Source organism: Muscardinus avellanarius (assembly GCF_963383645.1).
Source record: "Muscardinus avellanarius genome assembly, chromosome: 18".
Classification (NCBI taxonomy): Eukaryota; Metazoa; Chordata; class Mammalia; order Rodentia; family Gliridae; genus Muscardinus; species Muscardinus avellanarius.
Window position 1 is genome coordinate 36,308,538 of NC_137804.1, and position 13,198 is coordinate 36,321,735.

The following is a 13,198-nucleotide window of genomic DNA, read 5'->3' on the forward strand; positions in this document are numbered from 1 at the left end:
TCTAGTGAGTCTCCTAAGCTCATTGTGCCAAGAACTAACGCTTTCTTTTTACACGATTCTCTTTCTCTGCTCCATCAGGGAGACAAATTACTTTCCAAAAGGGATCGCCAGGGATGGTTTAATGAGAATTTCTTTGGGGCTAGGCATGGAACGCAATGTAGTTAACATTCGGTGGACTTAATTGGACTTTTCTTTTCTGCCTCTTTTAAAAAAAAATCTGAAGCTATCCTGTTAATCTCTCGTTTGTAATCAATTGTGTTGACTAAACAAAAGTCTCGGTCGTCTTTTCTTCCTGTCCCAGACAATCCTTTGTTGCCTCTAAATGCTACGTTCTGGAGTGATCCTGGCCGTGTCACGGGCTCGATTGTTGACAGTTCATTATTGTGCTTTTGTCCATTTAATCTCCCTTGCTGTGTTTTGCATGTGCATGTCTTAATGAGCTCCGTTGGCAATTAACATGTTTCTAGGAGCAAACCGGTTGCTCAGACGTTTGAGAGGGAAGTGCAGGGAAAAGGGCAACGCAGCTGCCTGGAGGTGATTTCCCAGCATTCGCTCCAGACTCTCTGGGCACCCCACCTTCCCCAGCCCACTCTCCACCCACACACCTGGACACCCGGCAGGAGAAACTCCCGCGCCCAGCTCCCCTCTCCCGAGCTAAGCAGAAAAGCGGGGCCCCTGCGGACTCCCTTCTGCAGCCAAGGCAAGCATGAGCACAGTGCCCCCAAAATGTGTCTGGATCCTGGCAGCTTCTCCGTGTCGCTCTCTGCAGAGAGGAACCTCTAACCCGCCTAAGGCAATAGGACTGTACAATCTGTTATGTACAAGGCTGTGGCTTTGGAAGAAGGCTTTTTTTTTTTTTTGAATCTTGCTGGCAAGATTGCTGAAGTGTGAGCAGTCATGGACAGAACAAACATCTTGTGGGGAAAAGATAATTGGAGTCTTTTTTGTGTCTGTGACAGGATTCCCTTCCCCCGCAATTTGATTTTTTAAAACATTTTTTCAGGGTGGCCTCCTCAATTTAATCAAGGTTAGAATATTAATATGCAGCTGATGACTACCTTGTTTAAGTCATTTATTAATATTGTAAACTACAAGTCATGCAAACAGTTTAATATTAAGAAAGGGAAGAAAAAGCAGAAAACACAACCTTTCACCCACTAATTCCGATGCATGGTGAATACCTAAGAAGAATCCCAGGAGAGCTCAGCCTTGGCTTCTGGAACTTGGGCTGGCGGTGGAAGGCAGTCAGTGACCCGTTCTTCCTGCACTACTTTTCAGGTAAAGGAATCCTCTCCTGAAACCCACACCCGAAGGAAACCGACAAGTTAACCTGGGAGCGGCTTCAACCCCTGACTGTTTACCTGCAATTACAGTCAGATGTGAAATAACACCTTCTCAGGTGAGAGCCATTGATGGAAGCTGGTGTGACGGTTAGGAAGCAATCAAGTTAAGAGGAAACAACCTTAAGGAGATTGGAGGATGCAGGGAATTCTACCAGGTGTAGCACTGAGCCGCAGTACCCGGCCCTGACTTCAGAAATCCCTCCTACTCCATCAAAGACTTTTATTTTATTTGCTGTGTAGTTTACCAGAAAACAATCCCTGCCCCTCTTCAGAACTGCCAACCTGCTTTATGAGCTGGGTGATCCTCTTAGTCTCTTTTTCATGAAAAGTTATTACAGAAGACGTCCTCAAAGAAAGTTCTCTCTCTGGATGATGGTAGAAGCCCTCTTTTTTTTTTTTTTTTTTAAATCTCTTCTTTCTACTTCTCGTGCTGGGGGTTGTTTTTACTTTTGTTTTTTAATTTTTGTACTGTGGGTGGAAGCCAGGGGTGTTCTACCTCCAGGCTTTACCCCCAGATCTATTTTTGTATTTTATTTGGAAATAGGGTCTCATTAAGTTGCTGAGAGCCTCACTAAGCTGCTGAGGCTGGCTTTGAACCTGAGATCCTCCCGTCTCAACCTCCCAAGTACTGGGATTACAGCGTGCGCCACCACGCCCAGCTGGTGCTGGGGGTTGAACCCAGGGGCATTCTACCTCTGAGCTACCACCCCCCCAGCCTTATTTTATTTTTATTTTTTAATTTTTTTGGTAATGGGGATTGAACTCAGGGGTCTTCTACCTCTGAGCTACAACCCCAGACCTTTTATTTAAAACAGGGTCTTGCTAAATTGCTGAAGCTAGCCTCAAGCCTTCAATCTTTCAGTCTTAGCCTCCTCCCAAGTACTGGGATTACAGACGTGAGCTACCACACCCATCTTTATTTTTCTTCTTAAAGAACTTGACCGTGATTTCCCCGAACCGGCCAACTTAACTTGCTCTTCCCCACTTGAAGGGGTTGCTTTTGCTGTAGATATCCTAATGCCTTGCCTAAAGTTCTGGAGCTTCTGGAAGAGGTGGGCTAGCAGTCCTTTCATCTCTGACAAGCCACCGGAAGAGAACTCTTTAGGGAGAAAGGAGAGGATTTTGATGGAGACAACTTTCACAGAGCTCTCAAGATGACCCAGCACTTAGGGTGTGTTGGGGATGTCAGTCGGGCAAGGCTGGCAAAACACAGTAGCCGGCAAGTGAGGTCACCTCCAGGGCAGAGATGCTGGAAGTTAAGGGCTGGCATCCTTGGGGCCAGGTCCTCCTCCTCCCCATCCTGGGGTTTCCTGAGGTTTGTAGCAATGTGCAGATTTGGGAGTGAAATCTGCATACTCCTCTGGGTCCCAGTCTCTCCTCAGCGCACTGCAGCCAGAACGAGATAACATTTAAATTCCCCCTGGCTTCCTCGTCCCCCTCCCCTGGCTGCGTCTTCCCAGACTTGGGGGGAGGGAGGAGAGGAATACAAAAAAAAAAAAAAAAAAACGAGGACGCTCTCCTTTCAGGAAATGGAATTCTAATGTACGCGTTCCTATTTCTGAATCGGAGGTACTAAAAATACCCCTGCGACAGCCTGAGGAAGCTGTCGCCGTCCTCTGTGCAAACAAAATCGACAATTCTCCTTCCCCGCGCAATGGGTCTGCGATTTGGGCGAGGGCCGGGGACAGAAGCTTTGGCTGTGACCAGGACAGATCTTCTACCCTGCCCGGAGCGTCTTTCCCGGGGCCCCAATCCCGAGATTCCGCATCCACCCATTGGGGCTGGGGGCAGCTCCGGTGCCCTAGACGCCGGGAGTTTAAATCCTTGCCCCAGCAGCCCTACAACCCTGGACAGAACCTTAGACGGTCGCTGCCTCAATTTCTCCGTCGGTAAAGAGGGAATGGTTCTCTGCAGCTTTGCAGGGTGTCAGCGCCCGAGAGAATGTATCCAGCTCGGCTCGGCGCTGAGCACCTACTGTATACCTCGAGTTAGGCTAGCCCGCGCTCAGGTCACCGCTAGACTCGCTGGGGTGGCCCTTAGCCTCGGCCATCGCTCCCCCAGAGAGCCGCCGCCGCCGCGCCGTCTCCAGCCCCGCTCGGGCTGCGGGGAAGCGCGCTCCCGGCCCCGCGCCGCGTCTCCTCCGGGCGCGGGGACCCGTGTTCCAGGAGACGTGGGCTGCATCGCGGCGCGGATATTAAAAGTGTGCGGGGGGGGTGGGGGCGGCCCGGCGCGACGCTCCAGTAATCCGAGCTCTTGATTATCCCGCTTCGGATCAAACGGGGCGGCGGCGGCCGGCCCCCTCCTGGGAATGATTAGATGATTAATGTAATGCTGTTTGAAGGGTCTCTGTTTTCTCTCTTAATTTGGGTCATTACTTAGAAAGCAAGCGTGAGATGATTTCATCTGCGTGCTCGGCGGCGGAGATCGCTATTCAGGAACTGGGCTAACTGCGCAGAAGGCCGGACCCGAGAGGCGACGGCGGCGGGCTCGGGGCCGGGGCGCGCAGGCCTGGGGGCCGGGGGGGGGGGGGGCTGCGGCCGGGCTGGGATCCCCGGGGCTCGGGCTGCGGCCGCCAGCAGAGGCCAGGAGCCTGGAATGGCCTCCGTGGGTCGCCCAGGGGGCAGGGCGCCGGCCCCTTCTGTACCTCACCGGTGACGCCACACTTCAGGGCGCACCTGAAACCGGCACCCCAACATCCAGCCACTTTAACCCTTGAATTCTTTTCTCAACCCAATAAAGCAACACCCAGCATCCCAAGCGTCTGAACAACGACCCAATAAAAACCTGGCACCTCGCGGAAGCCGGTGGAGGCCTTTGCCCTCTCTGCCTGGGACACCGGGTCGGCCTCGCCGGGCCCCAGGGCTCCAAACAGTCGCATTTGGGAAGGGACTCGCTGGAAACCTAGTTCCACGTCTGTTCTTTGGAGCCGCTGAGGGGATGGGGGAAAGAAAACGCGCACTAATTATTCTGTTTATTGAGTCATATGTGTATATATTCCGTGTTCGCTTGCACAAGAGGAATTACATGGCTGTATAGAGATGTCTGGGGGCGCCGCGCTCTTCTGGGGTGTTCACGGTGACAGGCTGAGGTTCAACACTGGCTGCTTGAGAACCGAGGCCCGGGATTAAATGCGTTTCGGCGCACTGAATATTTAAATAAATTTCCCGAATATGCAAAGGTGGGAGCCACGAGTTTGCTGCCAGTCATCCAGGAAACGTTTAACTTTCCAAAAATATGCTGGTTTTGATAAATAGATTTTAGCCTCTCTGCTATAGTTTTTTTTTTCCTTTTAATTTTAGAAATAAGTTTATACGTTTGATCTGTTTAGGGGTGGTACAGGGCGGGAAGGGGCAAGACGGCGGCTCTCAGCTCTGCACGGTCCTGGTCAGGTCCTTTGCGGAGGGGGCGGTGGGGCCCACACTGTCATGGAGTTTGCGCACGTGCTTCTTTAAGTCAAAGTTTCTGCAAAACCCTTTGCCGCAAGTGGCGCAGGTGAAAGGCTTCTTGTCGTTGTGGGTGTGCATGTGGAAGGTGAGGTTGTAGACCTGGTGGAAGGCCTTGTTGCAGATGGTGCATTTGTACTGCTTCTCGCCGCTGTGGGTCAGCTTGTGGTTCTTGTAGTTTCCTACAGGAGACCAAAAACAACAAAACAAAACCAAAAAAGTAGGGGTGTGGAGTGGACCGAGCGGGCCCAGGCGTCCCGGCCCGCGCACAGAAGGGGACGCTGGGCCGGGCGGGCGCGACCTCTTCCAGTGAACTAGTTGTCAAACTTCGTCCGCGTCAAGCCCCGGCGCCCCCGAAAGCCCGGAGGGAGGGCCGAGCCTGGCGGAGCGGGCCGCGCTGCCCGGCCGGTCCGAGGCCCAGGCCCGAGAGCGGCTCTCCCGCGGGCCGGGAAACTTTTGCTGAGCCCAGAGACGCGCCAGGTCTTTCTAGCTGATGCCTCGATGGAAGAAATTCGCAGGAACCCAGGCTTCGTCCCCCATTCCCCCCCCTCTTTCTCATTTTTAAAGTTCCTCCCTCTCGTTCCCCCATGACCGCCTGGAGACCCCAAAGTGCTTTTGAAAATCTGAGCGGGCCACCCGCCTTGGGAGCACCGGGGACCAGACGGGTTTCCCAGTTAAGCTGTCCCCAGGAGGTAGAGATTGCCTAGAATTTTATTTTTCATTTGAAAGGAGGGAACCCACCGACCACAAAGGGAACCTTTTCCTGCGGGGCAGTTCTCTCCTTTTTTCCTACTTCCTTTTCCATCGGCCCCTTCCTCCACCCCACTTCCCAAATCCAGGGTCCCGGGGTGCTGCGGCCCGGATCCGGCTACCCCAGTCCCGCGAGCTCTCACCCGCACCCCGCACGCCCGGTTCCCTGGCATCGCTGCGCTCCGGGCTGCGGCGCGGCGCTGCCTCTCCCCGGACCCCGCCCCGCCTTCCCCCACCCCACCTGCCCGGACCCTCCGAGTCCCGAGGCTAAGTGAAGGGGGGGCCTCGGCCGGCGCGGTACCTTTTTGGTGAAAGCCTTTGCCGCAGAATTCGCAGACGAAGGGCTTGTAGCCCGCGTGGATGCGGATGTGCGTGTTGAGCGTGGAGCTGCGGTTGAAGGCTTTGCCGCATTGGTTGCATTTGTGAGGCTTTTCCTGCGGAGAGGGGCGCGCCGTGAGGCTGGGACCGCGGCGCCGGAGGCCACGTAGGGGACACCTCGAAGGGACCCAGCGTTGCCCCAGATGGGTAAGGGGAATCCTGGGCCATCCTATCCCCAACGCCACCGCTCCGACCGGGAGCGAGGGAGTGCTGCGGGAGGGCGGGGACTGACCCGGGGCCACGTACCTGGGTGTGGATAATTTTGTGTCTGCAAAGAGTGCTGGCCTGGCGAAAGCCTTTCCCGCAGACTTTGCACACGAACGGTCTGGCTCCGGTGTGGACCGGCATGTGGCGGGTGAGGTTATAGTGGGCGTTAAACACCTAGGGAAGGACGAGGGGGAACCTTGCGCTGCGCCCCACGAGGGCCTACAGTAGCCCCGGGGTGCCACAGCCTGCCTCCCCCAACCCAGACCCCCCACTCAGAAACCGGAGCTCCGAAGCAAAGGGCTTCTGGGCCTGCTGTTTACGCCGGTCCCGGGCAGCAGCCGCAACGGGGCGTTCCCATTTCACAGAACGGGAAGCTGAGGCCCAGCTGGACACCTCAGGTGCGAACGCAGGCACCCGAGCGCGCTCGTGTCGTGAGAAAGGGGTGTTCCGGGCCGCCCCTCCCGCCCCCGAGGACTCGGGCCTCACCTTGCCGCACACCTCGCAGGTGAAGTTTTTGGGCTTGCCGTCCGCAGAGCCCCCGGGCAGCTTGCCGTGGCCCTTGACGACCCCGCGCTCGGCGCTCAGGGCGGAGTTCTCCTTGAGCACCTGCTCCAGCGGCGCGGGCAAGCGCTCCTTGTGGGGATAAGGAGCCGGGTGGGGGAACTTGTCCGCGGCCAGGCCGGCCAGCTTGGCGTTCTCCAGCAGGAAGAGCTTGGGGTGCGCGGCCAGGGCCGTGGGAGCCTGCGCGTTGAGGAGGCCGGGCGGGAAAAGGTGGCCGCCCAGGAGCTCCGAGGGCGGGTACGCGGTCGAGTCCAGGTAGTTGAAGTAGTACAGAGAGCCGCTGGCCGGCAGCCCCACCGCCTGGTTGATGACCTGCGGCTTGATGACCCTGCCCGCGGGCAGCGCAGCCGGCGCCAGGCCCAGCTCGGCCTTGCAGCACACACCACAGTTGGTTTTGCACAAGCCGCTGGCGCCGCACACTGGGGCCCCCCCGCCGCCGCCGCCGCCGCCGCCGCCTCCACCGCCGCCCGCCCGGAGGCTGCTCTTCCAGAGCTCAGAGTAACTGAGCAGCGTCTTGGACGGCACCTCGTAGCCCAGGGGCTGCAGGGGGATCACGCAGGGCAGCGGCGAGCAGAGGTTGAGCAGTTTCTTGCTCTGGCCGCAGTCGGCCTCGAGCGCCCCGGGCCGGGGCTCGAAGGGCGCGCGGGGCTCCGACGTCTTGGCCATGATGCGCTCGATGGAGAAGGCCAGCGTCTTGGAGGTGGCCGGCGACGCTCCGGCGCGCGGGCAGGCCGGGGGTACCATGGTCTCCAGGGACGCGGAGCTGGCCATGGCGCGCGGAGCCGAGCCGAGCCGGCCGGGCCGGGGCGCAGCCTCTCTCCTCTAAGTCTGCATTCCGGAAAAGGCAGGGGTGGGGTGGGGTGGGGTGGGGTGGGGGGGGGACCGCAATTTAATAAGCACCTAGTCCGGCCCGGGTCACCCATTTGCATTCAAATGAACAGAAACAGAACAAAGTACACCCAAGGGTACCAAATTACCGCCCATTCACCCGGCGCGCAGGAACCCACCAGCCCTGCCCCGGGACCACGGGAGGGGGACGGGGGAGGGCTTACAAAGGAAAAGGAGAGGGGGGAGAGACGGAGCCTCAAGTTGACCCCCCAGCCCTCGCCCGGACCCAGGCCTCGCCGCGCGCGCCGGGCGCCCGACGGGCAGCGGCAAAGTTGGAGAGGCCGGGGGGCCGCCCGCGCGGTTACCTCTTTCCCCCGCCGCCGGGGAGATGCGTTCGGAGCCATGCAGACCTCCGCGGTTACATGGTGGTGGCGAACATCTTCCCCTCCGCGTGAGATCACTGTCTTTTACATTCAGCTGACATCACACGGAGTCGCTTGAAGTGCACCGGCAGGGCGGCGGCGCGGCTCCGCAGCGGACCCCGCGTCCCCCCTGCCGCCGCCGCCGCCCCCCAAACTTTAAAAGGAGGCAACTGGCGCCCGCGCTCCGCTCGGGGAAGTGCGAGCGGCTGCGAGTCGGGAAGGAGGGGAGAGACGGGAGGGGGAGGGGAGGAATCGTGAGGGTTTTGCCGGTGGAAGGGAGGGGGGGCCGACCCAAGCCCAGGCAGAGTTCCGTGCGTGATTCACAACTTTGGGGGCCTGCGGGTTTGGGGGCGCGCGGGGAAGGCGGGGAGTCCCGGCGCGCCGCCCCAGAGAGCCCCCGGGCGTCCGTCTGGTCGCCGAAGTGTCCCTTAGCCCTCCGCAGCCGAGCTGGGCATCGTGCTAATAAACTGCCATTTACCCACGGAGCCCGCGCCAGCCCCGAACACGCGCAAATGATAATTACCTCATTAGGATGTGGCGCAGGGACGCGGGCGTCGCGTTTGGAGGGGGGAACTTGTTAATGGGGAAATATTAATTTGTGCCCAAGCCACGGGCTCGCCTTGGCTGGCGTCGGAGGTCGGGAGGGAGCTCCCGCCGGCTCGAGCCGACCTCGGGGCGTCCGCGGGAGCCGGGCCGCGCGCCGGGATCCCCGGGCCTCCCAGCCCGCGGGTGCGCCCCAGCTTTCCGGGCCGCCCCCCGCCCGAGGCCGGGGGAGCCCGCGCCGCGAGCGCGAGGACTGTGGGAGATCCTGATCGATCAGAATCGCTGATTTATGATCGGTCTCCAAGGCCAGGCCGGGCTCTGCGCTGGGTTCAGGGCTGCGTGCGGGGAGGACTCGGAGGGCAGCTCTCCCCGCTGATGGGTACTTACTGTTTGTATAATTGAGAAGGTCCAATCTCCACCTGTTTAAGGAGCAGATTGAAACAGCAGAACCTCCCCTGGATCCTATTAAAACGTTTTTCCTCCTAAGGCCATTCAGCCGAACCAATTTTCCGAAGTGATTCATAGAGCTGAATTCTGCCAAGGCGGCTCTTTCAGTTTTAGCCACTAAAGCACCGCGTGGAACCGGGTTTTGTGTTTTTCTAAAATAAAGAGAAGGATTATCAGAGGGGAGAGGGAGGGGGCCTGAAGGGGGGCGGGCAGGGACTTAGTGTGGCCAGAGGTAGAAGCAGAGGAAAGAAAAGGCCCTTTTCTAGACAGGCCCCAAGTAAGTTCGGAGGAATTCAGCGTTTTGTGCCCGGCGCACAAAAGCAGCGCGCTCCGCGCTTGGCTTGGAGGGGCTGAATTCATCTGTTTGCAGAACATTCCACCTGCGTATCCCAACAAACTGCGCAGAGGCGCTCCAGCACTTTCAGCAGGCCGGGCGCTCTTGGCGACAACAAAAGTGGTCGAGGCTGAGGGTTCTTAGGGGTGGGGGGGGGGACGGCAAGCAAGAGAGCCAGTGAGAGAATTAGGTTTAGGGAAGGAGGAGGGGTGGGTGCAGGGGTTTTTGAAAACTTTTGGCTGGTTTTGTTCCGGGGACAATTATATCTTGCCAGCCGGCTTTTGCAAGACCACGAGCTTTGTGGCCACAACCACAGTTTAAGAGGATTACGGTGGGTATAATATGAGCAAACAGGGTTGAGGGTTTGATAGTGAATTCCATCTCCGGAGACACACGATCATGCGCAGCAGCGGGAGAAAGTGCTGGCGGAGGCCAGCATCCCTTCCTGGGAAGCAGTGAAGAGTTCTGTCCCATCCCAGGCCCCTCAGGACCACAGAATACCCCCCCACCACCACAAAGCCAACAAGACTTGGACCAGGAGAACTCTAGTTTTAACTGCAGACAAATAACTCTTGACCCCTCTACAGAACTTCTTCCTTTTCCCACTCGCCGTCCAGTTGTGGCCTCTTTGACCTGCCATTTCAGACCCGTGTGGATCTGGCAGGTAAGGAGAAGAAAAATGTCTCTGGAAAGCAAGGAGAGATCTCTGAGGAAAAGTGGCTTGGGGCAGGGGAGGCCAGAGGAGGTTAATATTCTTGTCCTGCTAAGCTGGGACACTGCCCCTAAGTTCAGCAATCCTAACATCACCACCACCATCACGACCACCCCCAACTCCCAGATTTCCAAGACTCAGGACAGGACATGTTCGGGACTGAATTCCAGACCCAACACACTGCCATCCCTATGTTCACTGAATACAACCGCACAGATTACCCTCCTCTCCCCCTCCAAACATGAAACAAACCACTCACCCCAACACTGAAACAATTGATCGGGACGCCCGTAGCCTCGCAAAAATCTGAATTTCTATCCCCACCTTCCCCGCGGCCACCGGCATCGCACCCCAACCCTTTTTCCAAATTGGGTAATTGTTGATCTCGGCAGCAGCTGAAAGATCTGCTGGTTTGAAAGCTCCATCAGGCTGAAAGGCTTGCAAAGCTTCCCGGGGAACCTGTCTTGCCATCCCTGGTGCTTTTTTTTGTGGCTGCATAAGCCATCTCTCTCTCTCTCTGGGCATCACAAAGGAGTGCTACCTCCACAGAAAGCAAACATTTGGGTAAAAACAAGTTGCCCCTAATGTGCCTCTCTTTCCAAATGTTGGGTGAATACACTGGCTTTTATGAAAGTATTTAATTAGCTTCCACAAACTTCTCCTTCTCTGCCTGCAGATTATATTGAAGTGGAGGGTTGGAAACTATTTTACACCTTGCCACTCACATGTTAATTAATCTCTATCTAACCCTAATTGCAGTTTATTCAAGCACTGCTCAACAGCTCACCCACACAATAAACACTGATCCTACTTTTATACATATTACTTCACGTTAACACGTTGAGTAATTAACTCCAGTACCAACTAATAGTGCAAACAAATATTTTCTGTAAACGAGATTATTTCAGGCAGAATAATAGAAGACTGGGGAACACTGGGAATGCTGAAGGGAGTGCTGAGACTCCCTCCACCCACCCAGCCCTCCAAATTCTCCAAATTCATTCTCAGATGGAGCACCTTTTTTTTTTTTTTAGACTGATTTAAAAAAAAAATAAGAGGGACAACTACAGAAATGAAAATTTCACAATGTTAGGGAGTTGATGGAATTAGGGGTGAGCTTTTCTCCTACCCAGTTCCAGTGGAGGAGGAGGAAATCCCAAATTACCCGACCTGAAGGGTGATGGGAGGCTCCAGGGGTAGGCAGGTGTTTCAGGGATGGGACTCATATTAATGGAAAACAAAAGTTGTTGAAACCTCCCTCTCTAAAGAGGTTCTGACTGACATTTAATGCGGTGTGTTTCTAATGAAGTAGGCTAGGCCCTGGTCACCTTCTGGAATGACCAGTCTCTTTCCCAGCTCATACAGCATACAAGCTCCATTCTGAAGGTTCTGATACCAGGGGACCAGGGACAGACACAGCTGCTTGACCAGAAGGCAGGAGGGCACTGGCCAATGGAGACCTAGTAGATCGCACCTCTTTTCTGTCTCTGGGCTGGATTCCCAGACTCACTGGGCCAAAGTCTTAGCACCCAGGCCTGTGACAACCCGCCTGGCTCCCCTGTAGACGCTGTAGCACATCCACAGGTCACTGGGCCTGCAGCCACAGCCCAGGCCTCACTCAGCTCCCATCCTATCTCATTTGAGAGCTCTAGTCAAAACCTGGATGCTTTCCTTGGTCACTACCAGGCCTTTGCTGGGGCAGTGGAGATCACCAGAGAGGCCCAAAGCTCCTCTGCAAACCCTTCCCACCTTGCAGAGTGGGAAACCCAGTCCTGGCAGGCCTGTGGCTCGACCTCGGAGATCCCAGGCTCTGTGACGCTTCCACATCACTAACTGGGGATCCAGAAACAGCCACACACACAGGAGCACAGTGTTTTAATTGGCACCCCAGATTTAAGCACAGCCGCAGCTCCCTATTGATTTTACAGGAGTATCTCTTGTAGGAAGCATATTGAGTGTGACTGGACCGGCCAGGGCTGAGCTGCTCCTCCTGCTTGGCCATTTTTATGGTCACTAGTCCAAATTATTGTAATGATGACTTTTGTTTAAAAACATGTGTGTGTGTGTGTGTGTGTGTGTTAATGGAGCTGGAACCCAGGGGGTTTCCACCTCTGAGCTACACTCTCAGCCCTATTTTATTTTATTTTTCTTATTTGGAAACAGGGTCTCTAAGTTGCTGACAGCCTCACCTTAAGTTCCCAAGACTGGCTTCCAACCTGCGGATCCTCTAGTCTCAGCCTTCCAAGGACTGTTGTTTAAAAAACATTTTAAAATGCCAGGAATCGCCCACACTTTGGGGCAAATTACTTAGCTGACACTTTCCCGCCTTACAGTGGTGTAGACGACCTCAGAGGAAAATCCCTTTCTTGTGCAAAAGCTCCCAAGTTTGCACCGCCCTTGAATTCACAGAAGTAAAAGACAAGCGTTTCCATTCGCAAAAGGTGTTGCAATTCCAGCCCTGAGGCTTGTGCCACTGGTTCTGGGTGGCAGGGGACACTTTTAACTTTTCAATGGTTCTTACTACTTCCTCACCTGACTTTAATACGCATTATCATCCTGTGGTCCCCTCCCCGGAGCGTTGAGCAGTAAGTAAGTTTGGGGAAACCTGTGCGGACGAATCTGGCCTTCTTTCACACCCCTCTCCTTCATTTGTTTGAGGGGAGTGAACCCAAACCAAGCAAACTTTCTGCTTTAAGAAGTGTGCTTCCCTCCTAGCCCCCTTTCTTTCTTTCCTTCATTTGAAAGGAACATTTAAAATCTGATTTACTTGGTGGCGCTTAAACGCTGCTGAAAATAGATTAACTTCTGAAGAGAAATTCTTCTTCGACCCTCTTATTCCCTCCAGGAAGCATTTTATTGAAAACATTTGAACAGGCTGTGGCGGTCTTGTCGGAGACAAGGGCCTCGCCTTCCATCAGTGAGCCTTGTTCTCCGGATTAGTGCCCTGGGGAGACAAAGAGCCCCAGATACCCTGGCCTGGAGAGGCCGGCGCACTGGGAGTGCTCCTGGGTTCCAGTACCGCACAGTCCTCGGCCCGGACCACTGAAGACAGATGGGCTAGAGTCCTTTGCCTCTTTGCATCCTTAGGGAGCCTGCCACACTGGCAGCTAGGTGCCGTGTGCCCGGCCCGCTGCACCAAGCAGCCGTTTTGCAGCGCTGCTTGCTTTCAGAGACTGGCTTACAAATCTCAATGTACCCAAGGACTTGTTTTTCACCCCTGAGCAAGAGGG

The 13,198-nt window shown here is 55.7% G+C and overlaps 1 protein-coding gene across 1 annotated transcript; it reads right to left on the bottom strand.

The window, feature by feature from the left end:
• Positions 1 to 4,708: 4,708 nt before the first annotated feature.
• FEZF2 (FEZ family zinc finger 2) lies at positions 4,709 to 8,998 on the bottom strand (the record flags this gene model as incomplete). Its single annotated transcript, XM_080715200.1, has 6 exons — positions 8,859 to 8,998; positions 7,876 to 7,970; positions 6,608 to 7,510; positions 6,161 to 6,295; positions 5,838 to 5,970; positions 4,709 to 4,968 (listed from the first exon to the last, which is right to left on the bottom strand). Exons 3-6 carry the CDS (start codon positions 7,451 to 7,453, stop codon positions 4,709 to 4,711), a joined length of 1,374 nt encoding a protein of 457 aa, XP_080571326.1. The 5' UTR covers positions 7,454 to 7,510; positions 7,876 to 7,970; positions 8,859 to 8,998.
• Between the last annotated feature and the right edge of the window lie 4,200 nt (positions 8,999 to 13,198).